Consider the following 25710-nt stretch of genomic DNA (forward strand, 5'->3'; position numbering starts at 1 on the left):
CAAACCTGTCTCAGGAAGCTTGCTTAATCACAGATGCTTTGGAAAATTGGCGGCCCTTGCCTCCCCTCCAAAAAAAAAAAAAAAATATTGATAATAATAATAATAATAATAATAATAATAATAATAATAATAATCGCTGCTAAGTCGAGGTGCTGGATGTTTCTTTAACTCACTCTTTAGGTGGGGTCTCCCAAGCTACACAAAATCGTCCAGTAGTATCAAGAAAAAATAAGGGAAGTGGTCATCATACTGGAAGAAGATGATATAGATAAATGTGTATAGACAATTCAACCGCCATTAAAATAAACAGCCAGCTAATGCGAACTCTTGATTTTCCCTCGTGAACACGACTCGCAGCTGATTGGATGTCATATCCAGGTCCCCAGTTGTACTGTTATGTGAACATACACAAGAGGATAAAAATGACCGCGAGTTTGGTCGACACAAGACACCTCAGGCTCTTTCAGTTACTACCTAGGTGATCTAACCAATGCACCATGGAGTCCCCAAACCCTTACACATTAACTTGACCTAAACTTATCACTCATTCATCTCAAATGATGAGCTGTAACAAGATATTAACACTAGAATATGAAGCAAGATACGAAGAAATGCAATGGCAGGGATACAGAGCAGTAGTAATGTCTTAATTTGCCACGGAGCTGTAACATGACATTAGAATATAGTGCAAATCACAAATCACAAAGAAATTCTGTAATAAGATGACCCACAGTACAGGCTTATTCTGTCACGAAGTTGTAAAAAGACATTAGTACAAAACACGCTGGCGTCACCAAGAGGAACCACGGAAAGGATATGGAGCCGTAATGCTGTCCCATTTGCCACTGAGCTACAGAAAAGTGTCAAGTCTAAAATATGGTGCTAGTCGCGAGACGTGTTATAAACAGGGTGTAGAGCCGTTGTATGTGGAATCAATTATTTTGTCGCAGAACTACGGGAAATAAACTGCAAACACAAAAATTTCCAAGTTAACTCTCTCGCACTACGTTATTCAGGCCGCAACCTAATGGTGTGGTTCAACTAACGGCAGAGGGCTGAAAAATATCTTTATTAACTCTTAGACCGTTAGAAATTTTCTTAGACTGATGAAATGTCTGGACGTGGATCTAACATTAATAAAATACCAACTGCGCCCAGAATAAGGTTAAGCTGGACGAACTAAAAAGAAAAGAAAAAAAAGAAGGGTACATGACGCTTCATGTGTGTGTGTGTGTGTGTGTGTGTGTGTGTGTGTGTGTTAATCCCTCAGGTAATTAGGGAAATATTGCCACAACGCTCCGTCACTAGAATTCTGTGTGTGTGTGTGTGTGTGTGTGTGTGTGTGTGTGTGTGTGTGTGTGTGTGTGTGTGTGTGTGTGTGTGTGTGTGTGTGTGTGTGTGTAGTGCAACCAAAACTGTAGTAAGGATTATGATGAAACTTGGCAGGGTGGTCGGAACTGGGTCCCAGATGGGCCAGTTTCATTTTACATGTCGAATGATACTTTTTGGAGGGGCGTTTTGACCCTCAGTACTTGTCCCCATTGGTGTTACAATACGCGCATGTGGAAGAGGCGACGGAGCATTTCTGTGGAGTTTCATACATCTTTAAGCACACACACACACACACACACACACACACACACACACACACACACACACACACACACACACACAGGGAGGGGAGGGAGGGAGGTTATACATTTACACTCCGATGACTAGTACTTCATTGATGCTTAGAACAGAAGATTATATTCAACAGAAAATGGAGTTTTCTGTGATGGTGTTGATGGTTGTTGTGGTGGTTAGAGTAGCTATGATGATGATGGTGATGCTGGTGGTAGCTGTGGTGGTGCTGGTGACGGTAGTTGTGGTGGTGGTGGTGATGTTAGTTGTGGTAGTCGTGGTGATGGTAGTTATGGTGGTGGTGGTGGTGGTGGTAATGGTAGTTGTGATGGTTAGGGTGATGGTAGCTGTGATGGTGGTGGTGGCAGCTGTGATGATGGTGATGGTGGTGGTGGTGGTGGTGGTGGTGGTGGCAGCTGTGATGATGGTGATGGTGGTGGTGGTGGTGGTGGTGGTGGTGGTAGCTGTGATGGTGGTGGTGGTGATGGAGGTTGCTGTTCAGAAACTGTTCTCATCTGGGAAGTACATTGCGGCCCAATAAGGCCGCGAGGCTCTCGTTGAAGCCTTGTAGAGTTGATCTGCCAATTCCCCTAACTTGCAGCATGCAATGTATGAAACAAGTTGTGATACTGACACATAACCATTATAATATAGCGAGGAATTGACAGCCTATTTTTTTTCATCAAACGGACCTGGGCCACTTCAACAACCTGAAAATTTAGTCGTGGTTTCACAACATTCAGTGATTTTGGTTATAAGGTACGAATGAGTCTCCTTGGCTACCGTGATCTCTTCATTTTAACTAGGCATAAAATTGCGATCTCTCGTTTTTTAATGTTCTTAAAAAAAAAAAAAAGCACAACAATATACTCGTACTACTAGACACGAGGAAGTTCTTTGGAAAGGATATTGAGCCGTAGTATTGTCTTATTCACCCGCAGAAATTCAGCTGCAGATGGACGAAAGTCTCAGCCTAATTAAAAATCAATGAGCTAAAGTCATGTCAACACTCCCGCCAGAACAAACCTGGCTATCGACCGGGCTGAAAGGGGTCAGGGCTCTTCTTCAAGTAAAAATAAATGAGGTTTATTGAACTAGTCGTTCCACACTAAGCCATTAACTAAGCTGAAAGAGGTTAGGTATCTGTGCCAGGTTGGAACAATCTCAATACAGTAAACTCACCCCACTCATCCTCTTCCATGAAGCGAAAAAATACCCAGTTTGGTCTGGCTAGTATCTCCGGCTTGGTGAATGCCTCCCTCACCAGATTCTGATCGTGGAGGAATAACATCGTCTGTGTTCCCATTCTCCATCTGTGGAACCAGTGCATCATCATCATCACCATCATCGTCATTATTATTATTATTATTATTATTATTATTGTCATCATCATCATCATCATCATTATTATTATTTATAACTGACTACACCAATGGTAAATTATACTGTTTTTGTCGATATTGTTGTTATTATTATTATTATTATTTCTTTCTTAAGAAGTAAATTGCTTGTATTCGCTCAATTTAAAACTTATGCTCATCATACTTGGCCATCAGTTCCCCAGCTGGCGGCTTCATATGACTCAGTATCATCCAGTTCCCAGTACTGGTTTCCCAGTTACATCAAAAAACCTATAAAACTAGTCTATTCGCGGATTTTAAGAAACCGCTAAAGGTACAGACTTGAAGTTTTTGTAGGACATAGCCAAGGTCAGGAAGAAGGTCTGAAATGACTATGGGCCCATTTGAGTCATTAGATTCTGAGATTTTCCAGGGGTCAATGGAGAGTAAGTTGGGCTCTGCCATTTTTCTCTGCGAGGATTTCACTGCATTCACCTTCTCCCAACGTGTTTCACATTCTTCTAGGGGATGCCCAACTACACCAGCTCTTCATTTCGAAGTGTTCACTATATGACGGGCGTTGAAATCACCAGGTTCAGCGATAGCTTGTCATGTGGTGAGTTTTTGAAACTGCTGATGGCAATTTCCATTTATTATTATTATTATTATTATCATCGTCTCGTTTATAAAGGTTCCAACATGCTTGCGTGAGTCAGCCATTGTCATTTAATGGCGGCTTTCTACGCTCCCCATTCTCTGGCAACCTCCCTATTCAGTCCCGTATCCCAAAAGTCACACTCTATGACCTTGTCCCATATCATCTTTGCTTTGCCTCTTGCACCCCAACCCCCAACTTTAACACTTCTCACTTACCGCACCCAGCTATCACGATCCATCCTCTCCACATGCCCAAACCATCTCAATCTACCCCTCATCACAACACCAGTACACTTCAGTTCCATCCTTCCTCTAAATTCGTCAATCGTAAACTTATCCCCCCCTCCCCCAGGCCTCACATTCAAGGACGCACTACACACCCATCTAATCATTGTCTTTTCTGTACTTATAAGCCTACCATACGAATGTCCTCTTCCTTTACTGCCTAGGTCTGATTACCATACAGCAATACACTTCTAACACATGCCGCATACTCGTACAAAGATTCCTAAGCACGGAGGAAGAGCCCTCTCGTAGTCGAGAGAGGCAAAAGCTTCCCGAACTTCCTCCAACCACTTAGTACCCCGGCAACAGAGATAGCTCCCGTCCCACCTCCAACACGTAACATGTTCCCTAGATAGCAAAATTTTTCCATACACCCAAGAGACACCTGGGAGATCAGTCCTTTCACGACTGACAATCTCTACATACTCTCCCTGATACACCGCCCACACAAAACCTGCTTATCACGAATACTGCACAAGATGAAGTTACTTCCCACACCCTTGCAGCAAACCGCACATGGCCATTCTTCCTTTGCTTTAGTAGTACAACCACCAGATGCAGATATCATCACTTTGTTTTACCAGCATTTCCTTTCAAACCCTTGTGCCTCATTCTGTCTCTCTATTTTCTAAATCTTTCCTCCTTCTGCCTTTAATTATCTGCAATCGACACCAAGTCATCAGCATACATCTCCCATGGCAGTCCATTTCTAGAATCATCATTATGATCATCATCAGCAGCAGCAGCATTCGCTCTCTCTCTCTCTCTCTCTCTCTCTCTCTCCAGGTGCCGCTATACTGAGTGACAAACCCAAATTGTTTTCTGTAATCCAGGAAACAGTTTACTACGTTGGATGGTCACCATATTAACCACATAATGTCTAATGGTCTAGTGGGATATGGCACTCCAGCCGGGTGCGGCCTGTAAATGTTTCCATCCGAGAGATGGTTGGGGTTTATTTCTCGCGTGACGTCACTCAGAGACGAGTGAGGTTGGTCACCCTTGCCTTAAATATCGAGACTTAGCAGCCTTGCCCGGGAACCCTGCACTCCTAATGGGGCAGAAAAGAATTGGGTGATGGTTGGATGGATTATTGTTATCATTATTATCAGCCATCATCTGTCTTTCATTATCTGTCTATCTTTCTGTAAACCTAGGCTTTTCCCTCTAAAGGGGGGTAACCGAGACAGGACGACACACTCACCAGATTACTCATCCACACACACACACACACACACACACACACACACACACACACACATTTTCTCGTATCTTAGCCTCTAAGGGGAGATAGGTCCACTTCTCACTGCACCATGCCGCATGAGGGTCAACTTCTCAGTGCAATCCAGTAACATCTGTAGCAGGGCCCGACAGCAGATTTGGCTTACCACTGCCACATCATGATGGACTCATCTCCTTCCCCGCACCTGACCCAATCAGCTGATCAGACCAGGTGTGGGAGAACATCCCGTAAGTGTTGCATCACCATTTATGCATTCACAATTTCTCTCTAGTCATCCCTATCACGAGCAGCCACTCTTCCTTGCTCTACAGACATCCCTCTTGCAACTAACGCTCTCTTCACACTGTCCATCCTTCCTATTTGTGATCCTCCTCTCAGCCTTACACTTCTCACATCTGATCCAGTTTTCTTTTTCACCAATCGCTCTTCATCCATTCTCTCCATGTGTCCAAACCACAGCAACACTCTCTCCTCAACTTGATCAGCCATCTCTTGCATAACTCCAGTTCTCCTTTGCACTTCATCATTTCTTACACTATCTCACACTATCCATGGGTCACTCCACACATACTCTTCAGACACCTCATCTCCATTATATTCAATCTCTTCCTCCAAGCTACTCTCATAATCCACGTTTCAGCCCAATATATAACACACTCAGTACCACTACTCCTCATACAGCCTTCTCATTACATCCATTCTAAGTGAACGACATCTAAACACTTTTTTCATTTCTCTCAGCACCTTTCCTATTTATTCATTCTAAACTTCACCTCTACATCTATTCTTCCATCTACAGCAACATATTACCCTAAATACTTAAAACAGTCTACCTACTGAAGCAAGTCATCATTCAATACTACATTCATCCTCCTACCATCTACCAACCTCATACACTTCATTACTTTTCTCCTATTCTCTTTCACTTTCAGTTTCCTCCTTTCACACACCATTTCAAACTGTCGCAATCTCTCCTCCGAATCAGCCACCAATCCAGTATCATCTGCAAACAGCAGCTGACTCAATTTCCGTTCTCTACCATCAGCATTCACCAGACTCAAACCTCTACCTAATACTCTCGCACTCACTTCCCTTAGCACACCATCCATATAACTATTAAAAAGCCAAGGTGACATCACACATCCCTGCTGCAGCCCCACTCTTAAAGGAAAGCAGTCAACCACAGCATTTCCCACTCTTACATACACTCTACTATTTACAGTACATAAAAACTTTTCACTCCTCTTAACAACCTACCACCTAGTCCATACAATCTCAAAACAGTCCACAAAGCCTCCCTATCACTTCTATCAAACGCTGTCTCTAAATCCATGAACTCCCAAAACACAACCTTATCATCCGCCATATACTTTTCACAAATCTGTCTTACAGCAAACACCTGAATCACACATCTCCTCTCTCTCTCCTAAAACCACACTGTTCATCACCAGTAACTCCCTCGGTACCCTCTCTAACTCTCTTAATCAGCACTCATTTTACACCTTATCTACAACACTCAATCGACTTATACCCCTATAACTAGTACAGTCATACTTATCACCCTTGCCTTAATACAGTAGAACGGAACCACACACCCACTTGCCCAGTCAATCGGCACCACACCACTCACAAAACACACATTCAGCAGTCTTACTAACCACTCGACAATAGTCGCTCCGCCACCTGTCAAACATTTAACAGCGCACCCATCCATACCTTCAGCTATCCTTGCTTTCATCTCCTTTACCACCTCCTGCACTTCCTCCATCGTGATCAAAGAATCATTCGACTCCCCCAACACATATATTCCTTGCTCCCTTCCATCTACCACAATCTTAGCCGCCCCTCCCTTTCCTCCTTTACATTTAATAATCTTTGAAAATACTCTGCCCTTCTCTTCCTTACTGCATCCATCTCAACATCCTTCCATCCTCTGCATTTACTCGCTCTTCCCACCCAGAATCTCATTTCCACATCCTTTTCACCTCCTTCCAAAACACTTTCCTGTAATATGTTGAAAATTCTAAGTCAGCCACCCTTTAATTCATGCACTGCCACTTTAGCATCATGCATAGCTCTTCTTGCTCTATTCCTCATTTCCTTATACCTCTCATATGACACTTCATCCGTCCTCTGCAGCCACACTTCGTATGCACGTCTCTTCTCAGCCACAGCCATACTTACTTCCTCGCACCACCATTCACTACCCTTCCTGACACCACTACCCACTCATCTCACACCACACACGTCTTCCACATACTTAACCACAGTACTCTTAAACAACTGCCAAGCCTCCTATACACTGCCATTTTTCCTATCTTTCACTGTGTTCCACCCATCTTTCAGCTTCTCCTGATACTCTTTCATTCTCTCTCTTTTGTCCAACTCACTCACTTTCAAAACCTCTCTGTCACACCCAACTCTCCTAGCTCTCATCCACCTCAAACTTACTCTCAGCTTTACCTTCACCAAGTAGTGGTCCTACATACCTCCACCCTCCCCTCTGAAAACTCTCACATCCAACAATCTTCCTCTTACTGTACATTCCTGAACAGAACCACATAGTCTATCAACGCTCTGTCAACAACCCTTCCACCCTCCTGTCTCACCCATGCATATGTACTTATATCTTACTTTTCGAACAAGGTATTTCCAATCACCATCTCTCATTCAACACACATTATTATCATTCTTTCCCCATTATCATTTCATTCAGGCACACCTTGCATACCAGCGACACCTTGAACTGTTACAGTTCCGACTCTAGCATTCAGATCTCCCAATATTACCACACTTACATTTGCTCCAAAACTCTGCAGACACTCATCAACATCACTCCAGAATGACTCCCTCTCTTCTTCATTCCTTTCACTTCCAGATCCATATGCACCCACAGATACCCACAGCTCACGTTCAAATTTCGCATTCACCCACATCAGTCTCGATGACACTTCCTTCCATTCAGTCACACACTGCTATACTTCCGAGTTCAGTAACAAGCCACTTCTTCTCTCGCTTTTCCTCTGTCAACTCATGACATCTTTATAGTCACACTTCCAAACTTAGATTCAACTTTCCCTTCCATTTTTGTATCAGTCAAGGCTAACACATCCAACTTTCTTCTCACAACCGTTCTCCCAGTCTCCTCCCATTTAGCCTCAATCGTACTACATCCACAGACCCAAAGTTCATGATTCGAGGATAACTCATTCCCTCTTCCCTTTCGATGCCCTGACTCACTGCAGGAACTGAAAATACAGAGGGGGTCCCTAGTCCCCTCACTCCGTCCATTTTAGTCATCTTTTACAACACGAAGGGAATACAGTGGCAGAATCCTTCCTAACACAACCTGGTGGTAGCACCACCCCATAGCGCGGCCAGATTGTGTCTCCCGCCCCCCGCCACAGGGAGGATAGAAATAGATGCAGCAAATTATTCCAACAGCAGCAGCAACAGAATTTTCTTGCTATTGCCATTACGTTATTACTGTCATCATCATCATCATCATCATCATCATCATCATCAGTCATTCATCGTTGATAAGTATCATCATCATCAGTTGTTCATTGTTGATCATTATCTTCACACCTCTCGTCTTCGACGTGCACCGCAAGACCAGGAATTAAAAATGCAAAAAAGTAATCTATGGAACCATCAGCTGGGTTATATATCTTCACTCTGTAAAGTCAGCACCAAAATTTACATGACAGATTTACTTTATAAAGTCTGTGGAGAGAGAAGCAGAAGAGACAGAACTTTGGGTGCCCACTGCACATCCAAGGTTGCTCAGTGGTGGTACAGTTGCTTTCCGACCTGTGTGTACCTTGAGTCTGGTGGACGTATAGCTGGTGTTATGTTCTTTCATATGTTTGCACCCTGTCTGTCCATACGAATGACGTATACAGACTCTATTGCACATAAACACAGCCATACGACCAAGGCCGTGCACACGTGGAGGGTTTAACCCCCCTCCCCATTTGGAAAGAATTAAAAATTCAGATGAAAAAAATTGCAAAAACCCAACTTATTAAATTAATTTAATCCTGTTAAGAATGTTGCGAGATAGAAATATAATAGAAAAAGAGTTAAAAAGACTCAACCTCTCTGAAGTGCCCTAACTTCCAAGGTGCTCCAACCATTGATATCCACATTGCTTTCTCTTGCAAGGTTCTGTAGAGTTCAGTAGGTAAATTACCCTCAATGTGTGCCCTTTCAGTACTTTAGTCAGCTACAGTACCTAAATTTAACGTATTGCGTTACTTAGTTTGGTGGGTAATTAAGGCTCTCCGATCGGATTGAGATTGTGCAGGTTTACATCCGAGGGATGGTTGGGGTTTACTGATCACGTAATACCACTCAGGGAAGAATGAGGTTGGTTACCCTCAACTTAAATGTCAGTAGCAACTTGCCTAGCCCCTGGCTCCTACGCTCCTCATGGGGCAACACAGGATTAGATGATGAATGAATGAATGAATGAAATAAAGTGAATAAAATGTTGCGATTTTATTTTTCAACCCCCCTCCTCTTTCAAAACTCCAGCGCACGGCCCTGCAGATGACCCTTCCACTGTCGCATGCATCACTTTCACTACAGACACCCCTCATGGTCCTGGAGAGGAATTCCGTTATGTGGTGGCACTGATTTGTTCGGGAGATGATGTTGCCTGATTATGCAAACATTCCTCAACTTCCTTCGTGTCCTCCTTATCCCTCAAAAGGACGATTGTGAACTTCGAAATTAAGGCAACTTCAGCCGACAGTCCACTGGGCTCACATTTCAGATATAACTGGGGCTACAGCTAATACTACTGCTGCTATATCCTCTCCTAATTCGTACTTTGCCAGGAAACGGCAATGTTATTTCTGGCTTTCACTCTCCCTCTGAGAAGAGGGAAAGGTTTAGTGAGCTCTGGGCCTGTTCTGGTGTCAACATCTTTTTCCATATGAAGTTGTAGTATCACACATTTTACATAATAATTTTTAAAGCTGTTTAGTCATAATTAACAGTGTGTAATGAAGTGTGAATGATGAACAACCAAATATCATTTCGCTGTTAGCTGTGGTATAGAAGAAGGTGGATGGCAGACCACAAGTGCCACCCTGTTTCAATTATGAAAAGAAGGTTAGGAGAAGTGAAAAGATATCTGAATAGTGAGTAAGTGTAAAGTCCTGGGGAACCATTTATTATGTTGGTATATGTGAATGTACTTAATACCACTTAATAGAGGTGTATAATGTGCTAGTAGAGTTGTCATTTATCTCTACTTTTTGCATAAGCCCAGAGTATATGTAAATGCTCGGCACCTCACTTTTTAGCTGACCTCAGCACCGCGCCCTAGTCGGCTCGGTGAGTGTACAGCATCAGAAGCCGTTTTACAGTTTTAAAGGGAGGTGGTATCGCTCTTACATATCTCTCAGGTCGCAGTTATATTATTCTGTACCCAATAAAGAGAGATTTAATCTGCTCATTTCTGTCACCTTACGCTACCACTTAATAACAGACCAGCTTCCACCTTCTCGTGGCAGAGGACCTTTGGTGGGAAGTGTCGGGCAGTGACGGCGAGTGGCTGACGTGTACTACAGACAGTGTCGTCGATCCAACACGGTGGTCTAGTTATACTAAACAGCAGAACACTTAATATGTAGTCAACTGCTACTCCATAATGGCTACATTAAATTGGTGGCCAGCAGTGCGATGATACATAAAATTTATTGGTGCTAGCGGTGGCACGATATTTAGTGCTAGCCGTGTACCGATATATTAAATTGGTGGCAGCGGTGGGATACGATACGTGCTAAAGGGATTTATGCTGTGAACCAGTAACCCTTGCAATCGCTCGTTCCTGAAGGTGAAACAGAAAATCTTACTCTACTGTTGTAAGGGGACTAATTACCAGTGAGTTAAGTGGAGCAGATAAACTGGAGTGGTGCATATTAATTCCTCCCATTATTCTGCCAGTGCGAGATTCCTATCTTAAGCACAAACTGGCAGTTATCTCGCCCTGTGGTGTGCGAGATATCTCCATCTTCAAACGCAAACTGGCAAGAATCTCGCTCTCGTGTGCGAGAGGCGAGATAAGGGGAGTTCAAGCCAGTGCAGTGAGGAGTGGGTCAACTAGCGACTTCTAGCAACTCCAGAGGTGCGGACGGCCGAGGCGAGTCGAGGGGAAGCGAGAGCGGCGGGCCTGGCGTGATGCAGGGCGAACCAGTTGCTTGCTAACTCCCACAGCGAGCGGGCTGCCGTGTATGGTTGGAGGAGTCTGGTGGAGTGTGGAACGTGGAATGTGGAATATCATCCTGGACTTTCATATCTAGGTAGTGTCCATGCATTAGTAATCCACACACACACACACTCTTGAATCAACACACGTTAGTTAGTTAATGTGTGGAAATAAAGGTTTCTCAGAATTCCCTTGAAATAAATATACTTTCTGTGTATTTTATATGTGTCCCTTTCTCTGTCACTTACCGTAACTATCCTTCTTTTTATGTCAGTTTATCTTCCTGTAACTGGGAGGGGAATATTACTGACAGGGTTAGATGGATACAGTGAAAAAGTGGAGACGTAGAATTAGGGAAATAGAGATAAGCCAACCCCACTAGACTCAGCATTTTATGAGTAGGTTGATACATCAAATAAAAGTGCTCAGACATATTAAATGAGTGAAGGACATACTGAGGATCAAGGTGATGAGGATATTTCTGAAGGACAGGATGAGGATTTGAACGTTTTGCATTTGCGTTCTGGTCATACTTATTCAACAGTCCCAGAGCAATCAGTTAGATCCAAAATGGCCACTAGTCTTGCTAATGAGGGTAATCCTAGTGAGGAGACTGTGGAAGTTGAGACTACAATAGTACCTTTGGTCACTCAGGATATGTAAAATCCAGTCATTACTGATAGTACTACAACCACTCACATACCTGTGTATACTTCAGATGTTTTCAGTACACCACAAGGTTTTGGACCGAATTTATTTTCTGTTCCTTATTCAAATGCATGGGGTATAAACACAGATGGTATTGGCATGCGAACCCAGAATCCTAATCAATGGGGCATGAATACTAATATTGACATGCAAACCCAGAATCCTAATCAATGGGGCATGAATACTAATATTGACGTGCAAACCCAGAATCCTAATCAATGGGGCATGAATACTATTATTGACATGCAAACCCAGAATCCTAATCAATGGGGCATGAATACTAATATTGGCATGCAAACCCAGGGCCCTTATCCAAATACCTGGGGCATGACTAACAATATGGGCGTGCAAGGTCAGACTAACCCTCCTCCTTTGTGGCAGATACCTGTACCTAATTTGGCTACTGATATACCACAGCAGCATCCTAGCTGTACTGAAAGTCAGGCTTTGGCGAAGGCAGGCATATGCTATGCAGAAGCTAGCAAAGCCTTGCAAACTTCGGGCTGGAGAGATACAACTACTAGTTCTCCACAGCAAAGGACCAAGGCTGTTAAGCCAGAGGTGAAAAGATGGTGTGTCATACATGGGCATTGTCCTCATGAAACGGACTGTTGCCCCTTTGTCATTGAAAAGAGGAAGAAACTAGGGAACCCAGCTAGTTCGGGGGAAGCTCAGGGCCGCGCGCAAAAGTAATTATAATAGTACAATTCACCGATGCGTGTGTGGCAGCTATTACTAAGGTGGACTTATTATCTATTCCTTGGATCATAGGGAAAGGCCAAGTGTCCCTGATCGTAGATACAGGGGCATGTACAAACATTATTTCTAGTAAAGCGTTGGAAAGACTTAAAAGTGAAATGCCTCTAACAAACTGGACATTATCACCACCTGATGTAATGTTGACAGGTGTGACAGGGAGTAGAATGAAGATTGTAAGCCAGGTGCCGTTGACACTGAGGGCAGATAAACGATCTCCTGTGTTACGTGCTACGTTTTATGTGGTTGAGGATTTTCCTCTGCCAGCTGATGGGCTGTTAGGCTTTGAAACCATAGAGGAGTATGATATAGTAATACACCCTCAAAGACATTCCATTTCCTTTAATGGGAAAGAGTTTGTAGGCCTTAATCCCTCAGCGACACGAACTGGAACTGGCATCCAATCAGGAGCCGTCCAACCAGTTGTGACCCCGACAAGTGAAGCATCAAGGGAGTCCCCGGATGCACACGAAGCGGAGGGTATGGACTGGAAGAAAGTCAGGGCTATAGTGAGTGGTAATCACCACTTACCCAGTCGAACTGTCTGTAAAATTCCTGTCCGAGTACCTGACGTGTCAGTGGGAACTGATGTAGCATGCTTAACTGAGACTGTGAAACATAAGGCATTGTCGCTGGAATCGACTCTGACTAGCATTGGCCAAGACCAGAAGACACATCGCAAATATGAGTGGTGGCGCAGTTAAGCTCAGAGATGATTGTTATATAGGCGACTTGTGCTATGGTGCCCCCATAAAGGAAGTCGACGACGTGCCGGTGATCTCTCCTGTAGTTACATCTCAAGCAACGACTCAGTCGGAACCCGTACGTCTGGCTAAGGAAAAACAGCTGGAGCAATACGTGAAGGTCACGGATAATGTAGACCATAAAACACGACTCCTAGCCCTCCTTAGAGAATTTTCCGACGTAGTAGCACTTCCAGGAGAAGCGCTGGGTAGGACGGATAGGGTGAAGCATCATATTGGTTTGTGCCCTGGTACAAATCCAGTTTATGTGCCCGCATACCGTCTACCGCACAGCCAAAGGGAAGCAGTGGATGAGGAAGTTGAAAGGATGCTTTGTGATGACGTTATCCAGCCTTCCTCCTCGCCTTGGAATGCACCACTCTTTCTAGTGCCTAAGAAGGACGGTGGTGTGAGACCTGTTGTGGATTTTCGGCAAGTGAACAAGGTAGCAGTACGGGATCGTTACCCGATTCCGAATCTGCAAGACTTACTTCAATCATTAGGTAAGGGATACTGTGTTTACTTGTCTGGATCTAGCGTCAGGGTATTGGCAGGTGGAGCTGACCAAAGAGTCGCGTCCCATTACTGCTTTTAGCACTCACCGTGGGCACTTTGAATGTCTCCGGATGCCTTTTGGACTGAGTAATGCTCCTTTAACATTTCAGCGGATGATAAACCAATTGTTTGGCGGATGTTAGGGCAAGACGTCTTAGCGTATCTAGATGACCTAATCATCGTGAGTAACAATGTTAACAGTCATTTTAACAAGTTAAAACGAGTGATGGAAACCTTGAGATCCGCAGGTCTGAAAATTAAGCTGTCTAAGTATGATTCTGAAATCCAGTATTAGATTTTTAGGACACCTAGTTGATGGTAATGGCATCAAGACTGTGCCGGACAAGGTAAGGCCAATGTTGAATTTTCCTACACCACAGAACAAGGATCAGATAAGATCGTTCCTAGGCCTCACTGGCTTTTATAGGAGTTTTGTCCACAGGTATGCCATCATAGCATCACCTTTAACAACGCTACTGAAGAAGGACGCTGCATGGAAATGGGGACCCTCAGAAGAGAAAAGCTTCAACGAGCTCAAACAAGCTATGTCAGAAACACCCGTATTAGCGTTTCCTGATTATACTCAACCTTTCTATCTGTGCACGGACGCCTCAGGTCTGGGTCTGGGAGCGGTGTTACAGCAGAAGGATGAGCAAGGAAAGACACATACCATAGCGTATGCTAGTAGGGCATTAAGACCCCCAGAGAAGAACTATTCGACGACACCTTTGGAGACATTAGCAGTCGTGTGGGCGTTAGGACATTTCCGGGATATTATCTTTGGCTACCGGATAATTGTTTTAACTGACCATGCACCCATACGCGACTTGTTTAAAGGAAAAAACTTGCATGGTAAGGTTGCGCGTTGGTTTGGCAAGGTAATGGAGTTTGATCCAGAGGTCAGATATTTATCAGGCCGTCAAAATGTGTAGCCGACGCGTTGAGTAGAAACATTGCTGCTACCACAGCCGAGGATGTTGCTCTTGCTGAGTATTCCTCAGATATGACTCACTTCCATCTTCAACAGGGTCTTTGTATAAGCAACGCCCAGGGAAGGACACTGCATATCAGTTGGTTGTTCCTGCTACCTTACAGCAAGCCGTGCTACAGTTAGTTCATGACGTACCTCAAGCGGGTCATCCCAGTCGCGATAGATGCATACGTGAGGCGAGAAAGAAATACTATTGGCCGACCATGAGGAAGGACATAGAAGCCCACGTCAGTCAATGTGTCAAATGCGTGGAAATACGAGGAACGACGGGACTTCTGACTCCCATCTTAGAGTATCCTCTACCGGAAAAACCCTGGGATACAGTCTCCATTGATCTCTTAGCGTTGCCGAGAAGTCGTCAAGGTTCAAGTTATGTACTGGTGGCAGTGGACCATTTCTCACGATTCACTGTTTTAGCACCTTTACAGACGAAAGCTTCAGAGGAGGTGGCGCACGCTTTTGTGACTTCAGTGATTTGTCCATACTCTACACCTAAGGTATTGCTCAGCGATAATGGCAGTGAATTTCGTAACCAGGTGTTACAAGAAATCTGTCGTATGTATGGAGTAAAGCAAGTTTTTGTAACGCCTTACAGTCCTAAGAGCAATGGCCTGGTGGAGAGAACAAACAGGAAGATACTGGTAGTCTTGAGACCAGTAATAACCTCAAATCAGGAGGATAACTGGGAAGACTGGTTACCACATGTAGCGGCGACCATCAACTCCTCAGAAAATTCATCAACTGGGAAGTCTCCTCATTATATCCTTTATGGAGAAGAGAAAGTGTTACCCTACGATTTGTTGGCTGGACCTCCTTCTCCAGTATACAACGAAGAAGACTACGCAAAGGTACAGTTGTTGAAATTCCAATGTATACACAGTGAAGTACGGAAAAGATTAAAAGCCTCAAGAGCGGAGATGATGGCGAAACAACACAAAGGTAGTCAAGAAAAGACGTTACAGGCAGGCCAGAAGGTCATGATCCACAACCCTGAGAGAATTTCCAAGCTCAGACCTAAGTTCCGCTGACCATATACCGTTGTGGAACGAGTACGTGGAAATACTTATGGAATAAAGGATGAAGCTAATGGAACTCAGGAGGCAGTACATGCTGATAGGATCAAACTAGTAAGTCAAGAGCTAGGCCTATCGTCTGATGTGTTGTGCCCTCTGTCTTCGTCGCAGTCTGTGTCATCATCCGTACCTGTCCCTAACCAAGAGTATCGCAGCAAGCTACGATCCCACAACAAGAGTGATTAAGGGAGTATCTACTCTTGCAAAAAAAATGTGGCTGTGGCTCATACTCCTCGTGCGTTGCTTGGGGTGGACCTATGGAACGACATCGGACATGGACACGACTGCGTTAATGCCAGGAGCACTGAAGAGCCCACTTGGAGAAGTCGTAGTAGTGGAAGATGCAGTATGCGTCTACTATCCAATGGAAGGCTATCTCCAAACGCCAGATATTGTCAAGGAGGTCTCCAAGGGCTTGTCGAATCTCAGACAGCAACTGTTGGAAGTGGGAAAGATGTTTAATCGAAACCCACGATTGACGAACTCTGACACTGAAGCATTGGAACGAACCTTGCATGGAATTGTTGAGCTTCAGACTAGGCATATAGACAGGCTCACCGACAGGCTCACTAACTTGCATGTAGCTTTACCTAACGTACACTCTGATCTTTCCAAGCATGTCCATGCACGTACTAAGAGAGGACTTGTGGATTTTCTAGGAATCCTGTCTCAACAACTCTTTGGCACGGCATTAGATAAGGACGTAGTGCAATTGGGTAGACAGATGCATGACTTGACACTGGCCGCTAAAGCCAATAATAGATTAATCATGCATGTGTATAAACAGTTAGATGAGTTCACTAACAAAGCTAACGAGATAATTAGGACTACCAACCATCTAGTAGAGCCTGTGAACAATATCCAAATTAACCTACCAACCCTAGCTAACTTGGTGTTATTCGCTGAGTACTTACATGCTCTCGACGAGTCAACCACTGCTTTGGAGAAGCATGCAGTCAATATGGTGGACGGCTTAATCGATGCAAGTTTGAACAGGGTTAATGCTTTATTGCTGCCTACTAATATATTAACAAATGCAGTTGATATAGCTATGTGGAAGCATGGACTTATGCCACTCTTTGATCTGAGTCAACTGGAATATTATTACCCGTTGTTAGAGGCCCAGTTGACCCATGAAGGCGTCCTGATATTGGTACCTATGAGGAATGCTGTAACATACCAGGCATGGCAGTTCATTTCCTTCCCTTTTGCTACTGCTAATAATACGCTTGTTGTTATTGAAGAGGGTCCAGAGGTGCTAGGTGTCTCAGATGACAAGAAATATGTAGCAGAAACGACTGTGGATGAATTTGAGAAGTGTAAGGCCTCATTTCTTGATCTCCATGTATGTCCTGCTTTCCATTTTGTCTTCGTACCATTAAAGGTAGAGGAGTGTAAGAGGGCCTTGTTGGACACAAATACTTCCTCTGCTCTGCAACGTTGCACCTTCCAACCCATTCAGTTGAAGTCAGTTTTCCATGCTCATATTCATGCGAAACAGTACTTTTACTTTCCTGAGACAGAGGATGTAACTGTGATTTGTGCCTCACAGAATCAATTCCTTACAGTAAAGGGGTACTATGTTGCACCTGATTTTTGTGAGTTACTCAGTAAAGAGATAGCAGTTCTGCCTAGCAAGCATCATCTAGATTTGACAGTGAACTTCTCATCCCAGTTACGACCCTTTTTACCTTCATTCAATGTTACTTCCTTGAATGTGAACAGGCTGTCTCATGTATTAAAGGAGCTTACCTTCCTCTCCCACCTGAACAGGACTGATTTAGAGCCTTATGTACTGTCCTATCTTCCTTCATACCTTTCTCCTTCCTATTTTGGTCCTGGCGTTGGTCTTCTACTTATTGTGGTCTTGTCCTGTGTTTGTGGTTTAGGCTACTATTTAAGGCGCCAATTAAGGAACCCACTGATACCACGTGTCCGTACTCGAGGATTGCAAGTGGATGTTCCTGAATAGTTAGCTACCCTACACTCTGGTTAGGCTACACGGTAGTTAGGACAACAATGTCGATGAGGACGTCAATGGTGTGGCCGAGCGATGTTCTGGTGTCAACATCTTTTTCCATATGAAGTTGTAGTATCACACACTTTACATAATAATTTTTAAAGCTGTTTAGTCATAATTAACAGTGTGTAATGAAGTGTGAATGATGAACAACCAAATATCATTTCGCTGTTAGCTGTGGTATAGAAGAAGGTGGATGGCAGACCACAAGTGCCACCCTGTTTCAATTATGGAAAGAAGGTTAGAAGTGAAAAGATATCTGAATAGTTAAGTGTAAAGTCCTGGGGAACCATTTATTATGTTGGTATATGTGAATGTACTTAATACCATTTAATAGAGGTGTATAATGTGCTAGTAGAGTTGTCATTTATCTCTACTTTTTGCATAAGCCCAGAGTATATGTAAATGCTCGGCACCTCACTTTTTAGCTGACCTCAGCACCGCGCCCTAGTCGGCTCGGTGAGTGTACAGCGTCAGAAGCCGTTTTACAGTTTTAAAGGGAGGTGGTATCGCTCTTACATATCTCTCGGGTCGCAGTTATATTATTCTGTACCCAATAAAGAGAGATTTAATCTGCTCATTTCTGTCACCTTACGCTACCACTTAATAACAGACCAGCTTCCACCTTCTCGTGGCAGAGGACCTTTGGTGGGAAGTGTCGGGCAGTGACGGCGAGTGGCTGACGTGTACTACAGACAGTGTCGTCGATCCAACACGGTGGTCTAGTTATACTAAACAGCAGAACACTTAATATGTAGTCAACTGCTACTCCATAACGGCTACATTAAATTGGTGGCCAGCAGTGCGACGATACATAAAATTTATTGGTGCTAGCGGTGGCACGATATTTAGTGCTAGCCGTGTACCGATATAGGCCACGAATTGTTTACGGTATTTATTAATTTATATATCCATTGGCTGACGGCCCACACATCTAAATGTGTTTGTTGTCCCCACTCAGGAGTGACCCAAGCCAAGTTTGTGTACACCGGTAAACAAGATTGTCTGAGGAAGCGTGAATTGAATAAGCCATATACCTACGCTTGTACTGCCAGAAAAATAAAACTGTCTGGAGACAGCAAGAATATAACAAATTCAAGCTTACACTCACAGGTAAATGTGACTGGTTAGAGGTAGCAAAAATATATCAAACCCACACTTATACGATAAATCCTCTTCCAGGACACCGAATGTGTCAAGCCGTCTCTGTACAATCTTTACTCCTGCGCAGGGAGTGACTTTGTGAAAAGATCTTATTCACCTCTGTATGGAGTACTACTTTCGTAAGGAGGGGGGAGGGGAGTTCACTACATACAGCCTTTCTAAACAGGGTGATGTCAAAGGTTTTTCTTCTCACGAACTCTCCTCTTAGCGACTCCATTCTCTCTCTGTCTCTCTCTGTCTGTCTCTCTCTCTCTCTCTTCGCCCCAGTACTTCATTTTTATCCCACTACCATCGCCATTTCAATGGCCATAGTTCTTCCGGACTGTTTACTTGCATTTCTCCTCCATTACGGCGGGCTCGTTACACCCGTCTGGGAATGCACCCTCACTGCATTTCTCTCCATCTGTCTAATGGAAGAGTTAACCGATACTCTCCTTCAGTCATATATGAAACAAGTCAGCTCTGGGACTGTCTTCCCCAGTCTGTATTTCCCTCTTCTTATGAGCTTCAGTGTCTTAAAAGCAATGTGTTCAGGCATCTCAAAGTGACTATTCGATGTTGGTGTTTTTTTTTCCTTCCTGAAAATAAACAGTTGCAGACTTATAGCCTTTACTTTTCTCTTCGTTGCATTACTTAAAAAATACAGGTAAACAAACTTGTCTGGAGGTTGGAAGACCTTGCTTATACACCCAGGTATAGAATATTGTCTGGAGGTAGTAAGAAAGTAACAGACCTACATTTATACTTACATGTAAATATCTCCATGCTTCTTTCTCAAATCATCCAATTGCTCTTGAATGCTCTTAGTAGTAAGGGGGATATAGCCGACCAGAGGCAGACCCCACCTGCCTGATGGAGAGAAGCAGAAGAATACTTTTATATTTGTCGACGGCGCACGGGTCTTATGGCACGTCCACACGCGTCCTCGAACATGTGTTGACAACACAGTTGGCAACATGTTTGGTAACATGTATGCAGCAGTACTTTGACAGATGAATGTAAATTTGTTTCGATGCAGCTTCTAACCTACTGGCACCAGAGGTGATGGCACAAGTGTATACATACGAGGGAGCTGAGACTTCACCATAATGTTGCCAACATGATCTGGTCGCTGCTGGTCGATTTGTAGCTTGTTCGGAATTGTGTTGTTTACATGTTACCAGCACTTGTTCAACCACACGTTTGGACGTGCCCTTAAACTCCTTCGATGCACACTCAGCTGAATAAAATAGGCCGGCGATAGCAAAAATATTCTTTCAGAACTCCCAGCTGAATACAATAAATTTGCGTTCATTATATTACTAGACTTGTTCAGATCATGACAGGTTTAATGGTATAGATACTGACTCTTTCAACAAGGATATCCCAAGGAGCTTGTGATGGGTTGGGGGAACCTCAGTTTTGACCAACAGGCTACACATTACCGTCATATCTGACCAGCTAATGAGAATTATATATATATAAACTTATTGAACGTGCTTTAGAAAATTTATCTTTGTTTACTGAGGAATGAAAATAAATCTTTAAAAGCAAAACTTTTAATTTATTTTGCTATAGCCTTTGGGGCAGAATATTTCAAGCTTTCACCTACGCATATTAAACATAATTATCCATTTTTATATATTCCTTAGTTTCTGTTAGTATTGCACAAAACAATCAGTACTGATATAGTCCTTCCTGCTGGACCTGACGTTAAGTAAAACTTAAGTACGGTAACTGATTTTAATTTAATTGAGGGATAACCAAAACTTATATATGGTACAGTAAAACCAATTAATTGAGTTCCGTGTGGATTTTTATCTGCAGACTGGGTTAAACTAATACCAATATTGTCATCTTCAACAGCAACTTCATTCCTCTTCTGACCAACAGTATGTACTTTTTATCAACTCTGAGCCAAACACTGGGGATGTGATCCCCTTACCCCCCACCAGATCGGGCCATCCCTGACTCTCACCTTTCTATTGTAAACACAGTCCAGTTGCTTGAGAGACAAAAGGATAGGACTGTGTTCCACTTGAATGCCAAGATGTTCAACTTTTATACCAAGTAAGTCATCTTGTATGCCCGAGCGTGCATCATGCACGTCAAAACATTAAATCTGTATACCAAACTGTCCAATACGTATGCCACAAGTTAAACTTATATACCATTATGATTATCATACTTGACAAAATGCTAAACTTGTTTGGCAACATGTAGTCATTATTACAAGCAATGTCTTGGCATTAATTGCATTTAATTGTGCAACTGTTCCACACACGACTTTCAGAAAATGTGGATTAGGCTAAATCCTTGCCTCAAATTTCATGGGTACTGGAAGCACAGAGCGCTGTAATGCTTTGCTAGAAGTGTGTTTGTATGTGTTTGAACAGGATAATTCAATCAGATTTTAACCAAACTGGGTGAAAATGTTGGGCATCAGCCAAGGAGAAAACGCAGTGCTTTTGAAACTGTGGATCAAGTGTTAATGTCAGTGAGCAAAGTCTGCTTAAACTGTTTTCATCTGAATTATACCAAACGTGATGGAAGGGATAAGAATGAGATAAAAACAGCGGGAGTCAGTTTTCAGAACTATCAGTCAAAGCTCGTCATGTCACAGGGCAAGATCAAATATCGTTCATGTGCGTCTGTGTACGAAATGAAAGTTTTGACATGATCTGGACCAAATTTGGTGGAAGAGTCGAGGGTCAGCCAGAGACTGACTTATTTACTGAGAACAGTAGATCAAGGTCGCGCTGCAATGGCAATGGGAACATTGACAAACTGAGGAGCTGCCAGTGATTACCGGGTAATTTAATTAGAAAATTGGTCAACTCTTAACTCGTACAGTAACATATTTTCTAAAATCCCTTCCATGATATTTAATGATGAAAATGTATAAATTCTTCAGTACCGTAATCACTGGTTATTATACCTCTTTTCTATACCGTATATGATTTATTGAGTAAAATGCTGCAAAACAGTTCCTAGAATGGATAAAACGTCAATAGTCCGTTAGCATTCGTCACATAATATTAGAAATCTTGCTGCATGTTTAATATGAAACACTTATCATATAGTTATCAGAGAGCTTAATGTTTCCCCTGGCAAATGCTGAAGAGAAAGTATCGACTATTAGTAAAAAAGAAAAAAAAAATCATGAAGTCGAATTCATGTGAAGACGAAACCGCCAACTGAAATCGCAAGTACCTATGTTTCCCGGATGACAACAACACCAACAGCAAAACCTGGTGCCTAACAGCTTCATCTGATCCCTATTAATATTTTGCAGTCAAACGACTTTATGTTAGTATTATATATAGGCATATACTGTATGTCTGAAAACTTTGATTAAGAATTATATTAAATGACACGGCTGAGAGTGTCAATAATCACTTTATGCTAAGACCAAATTTTGTCAGGAGGTTTAGACGGTACATTAGGTTAGTTTAGCGATTCCCTTCAACTTTATCAGACTGAAGCTTTTTTTCCTCATTTTACTGAGAAAGTTTGTTCATAAAAATATATTCATGAACAAAGTGGTAAAGGAAACACGTACAAAACAGCAGTTTAGTTGACCTTACTTTTATTTTCCAATTTAAATTACTTGGTGAGAATTGGCAACTTTTTGTAGTTTGTGAATGTTCCCATCTATACAGTTTTTATTCACTTTAGATGAATCTTGGTGGAAAGATTCAGAATGAGTGTGAATGTTCCCATCCATACAATTTTTATTCACTTTAGATGAACCTTGGTGGAAAGATTCAGAATGAGGGACGAAAGAAAAGGATTCGATTTTGGCAACAACCAGTAAGAGGTCAAGGTCGTAAGGCAAGGCCATTGATCAAAGTCACATTGCAAGCTCATTAAACTAAGACCAAACTTAGTGCAATACTTGAGGATAAGGCAATGGCAAAAGGATTCATGTGTAAAAACACTCAGTATGAGAACAAAATCACAAAGCCAGGTCACAGTCTGGCCTGTTATGTCCAACTATGAGCAAAATAACAAGTGCAGTCTTTTTATGATTTGGACAAAACCTAGTGGAACGACTTAGAGTCAGCCATGGGGTGACCTATTGTTTTGAGAATAAGAGATCATAGGTCATACTCATATGGAAAGGTGAAAAAAAAGAAAATCCATTTTAGGCCAACTTTGGTGAAGGATTTACATTAACGCGTGGATAATGGGATAAATCTTCTGAGCTGTTAAAGGTGAAGGTCACAGGACAAGGCCAAATGTTTGACACTTCAGTGAACAGATTTCGTTCGACTCGAACTAAGGTTAGTACAAAGACTAAAAGGCAGCCAAGGGCGAAGAGATTTGGTTTTAAGAACAACTTGCTGAGAGGATATCGAGTCACTTTTTGTTTTCAAAAATGTGTCATAACTCGGGAACCGGTGGCCGGGTTGGACTGAAAATTGCTTTATACTTCAAGCTAGAGCATTCTAGCGATACTTTGCTCTAACAAAAATCGCACTACATGGGCCGTGTTTGCTGTGTTATTATAACAAACAAACCAACAAACCAACAGAAATCGGATCATTATATTATTGAGATTATAATATACCATTATACTACATAATTTTAGGAGGATAAGGAGGGGGGAATGAGATGCGAGAGATTGATAAACGTCACTCCTCTCTTGTGTCATGCTGGTAATTTCAATGTCGGCCCAAGGACGAACCCATCCCTTGCACTGAAGGCAAATACTAAATTTGAAACAAAAGGTCAGAAATGAGTCATAACTCGGGAACCGGTGGCTCGATTGGCCTGGGAATTGTTTTATTCTTCAAGTTAGAGCATTTTAACGGTACCTTGTTCCAACAAAAATTTTGCGCTACATGCACCGTTTTTACTGTGTTACGGTAACAAGCCAACCAACCAAGAAACGTATAGAAATAGGATCATTATAATATAGATAAGGTCAAGGTACAGGGTCACAAAGCAAGATCAACTGAGTTCTGATATGATCTGAACCAAATGGTGGAGAGTTTAAGAGTCAGATGAAAACTACGTAAATTTATTTTGAGCACAAGAGGTCGAAGGCCAGGGTCACAGAGCAAAGCTAAAATCTCGGCTGTTAGTCTAATTGTAAAGCTTGTTGCTTCAGACTATACTGTAAGTGCACGTTGTATTTACGTGTTATCTAAAGATGATTTTATTCAGCTCAGGAAGGAATTTTAATTGAATGGGTTAGATAGTCTCCATTAATCCAAGATTAGAAGGAAAACTTTAAATGAACATGTTACATGCAGCCTCTGTTAACCCCATTCCACCAAGAGGGCCTTTCACCTAACCTTCCTTAACCTATCCTAACCTGAACTGAACTCACCCAACCTTACAGAACCAAACCTTACTAGCCTAATATAGTTTAACTTCACCTAACCTGACCACACCCAACCTAATATTACCTATCTTGACCTCTCCTAACTGAACTTCATCTAACTTGACCTAACCTAACCTAATTTCACCTAACCTAACCTAACCAAATCTCCCGTCACCTAACCTAACTTAAACTATCGTATCTTGATCTAATTTAACCTCACCTAACATGACATATCCCATCTGATCTAACTTCACCTAACCTGACCTAATGTAATCTAACCTAACCTAACCTAACCTAACCTAAACTAACCTAACGTAACTTCACCCAGTCTAACCTAATATAACCTTACCTGAACTAACGTAATCGCAACGCTTAATCTAGCCTACATAACCTGACCTGACTTTACCTCACCTAGCCTAACATAGCGTAACCCAGCCTAACACGTAAGACATAACTTTACCTATCCTTACCCAACCCCACCCCACCTGATCTAACTAAATGTAACTTCACCTCATCTGATTTAGCTTCACCTGGTGGAAGTCCTGAAGGTTTCTTGAGGAAGGCGAGCCACAAAAGCAGCATCAGCGCACCCCACAGCAACAACTCCACCACCATCTTGATCCAGCACACTCACTCGAACTCTATATAACTCCTAAACTCAGCGACTCCGGTGCACACCAACGTCGCTGGTCACTGAGTCTGCTTTTCAGTTTTCTCTGTCCACTTTATAATGGTCTGTACTTCCTCTCTATTTGTCTTGAATGCTGAGCTGGAACAAAAGAGGAACACTAAAATTTGGAGCCACTTACGATTCAGTGATATGAAAAGAGTGTTGAGTCGTGGTAATGTTTTTAATTTTTTTCCTATCACTGAGCCTGTAACAAAAAATAACACTAGAATATGTTATTATCAGAAGAAAGTGTTTTGGGAAGGATGTAAACCCATAATATTGTCTTATTCTTGCTGCTTTTAGAACCCTTATTTAGCTTAGCAAATACTTTTATGATCTGAGTTAAATACG

The 25710-nt window shown here is 42.6% G+C and overlaps 1 protein-coding gene across 1 annotated transcript in view; it reads right to left on the minus strand.

Moving 5' to 3' along the window:
• LOC145398631 (cytochrome P450 2L1-like) overlaps positions 1–25440 on the minus strand; it is a 169265-nt gene extending 143825 nt beyond the window's left edge. The window contains exons 1-3 of the mRNA XM_080271440.1: positions 25220–25440; positions 20128–20227; positions 2806–2936 (exon numbers count right to left, since the gene is read on the minus strand). Of these exons, the coding sequence (XP_080127566.1) occupies positions 2806–2936; positions 20128–20227; positions 25220–25304 (316 nt within the window). The 5' untranslated portion in view covers positions 25305–25440. The remainder of the gene's footprint in view (positions 1–2805; positions 2937–20127; positions 20228–25219) is intronic.
• Between the last annotated feature and the right edge of the window lie 270 nt (positions 25441–25710).

Source organism: Coenobita brevimanus, chromosome 46, assembly GCF_032717465.1.
Source record: "Coenobita brevimanus isolate Jiangsu-jjx chromosome 46, ASM3271746v2, whole genome shotgun sequence".
Lineage (NCBI taxonomy): Eukaryota > Metazoa > Arthropoda > Malacostraca > Decapoda > Coenobitidae > Coenobita > Coenobita brevimanus.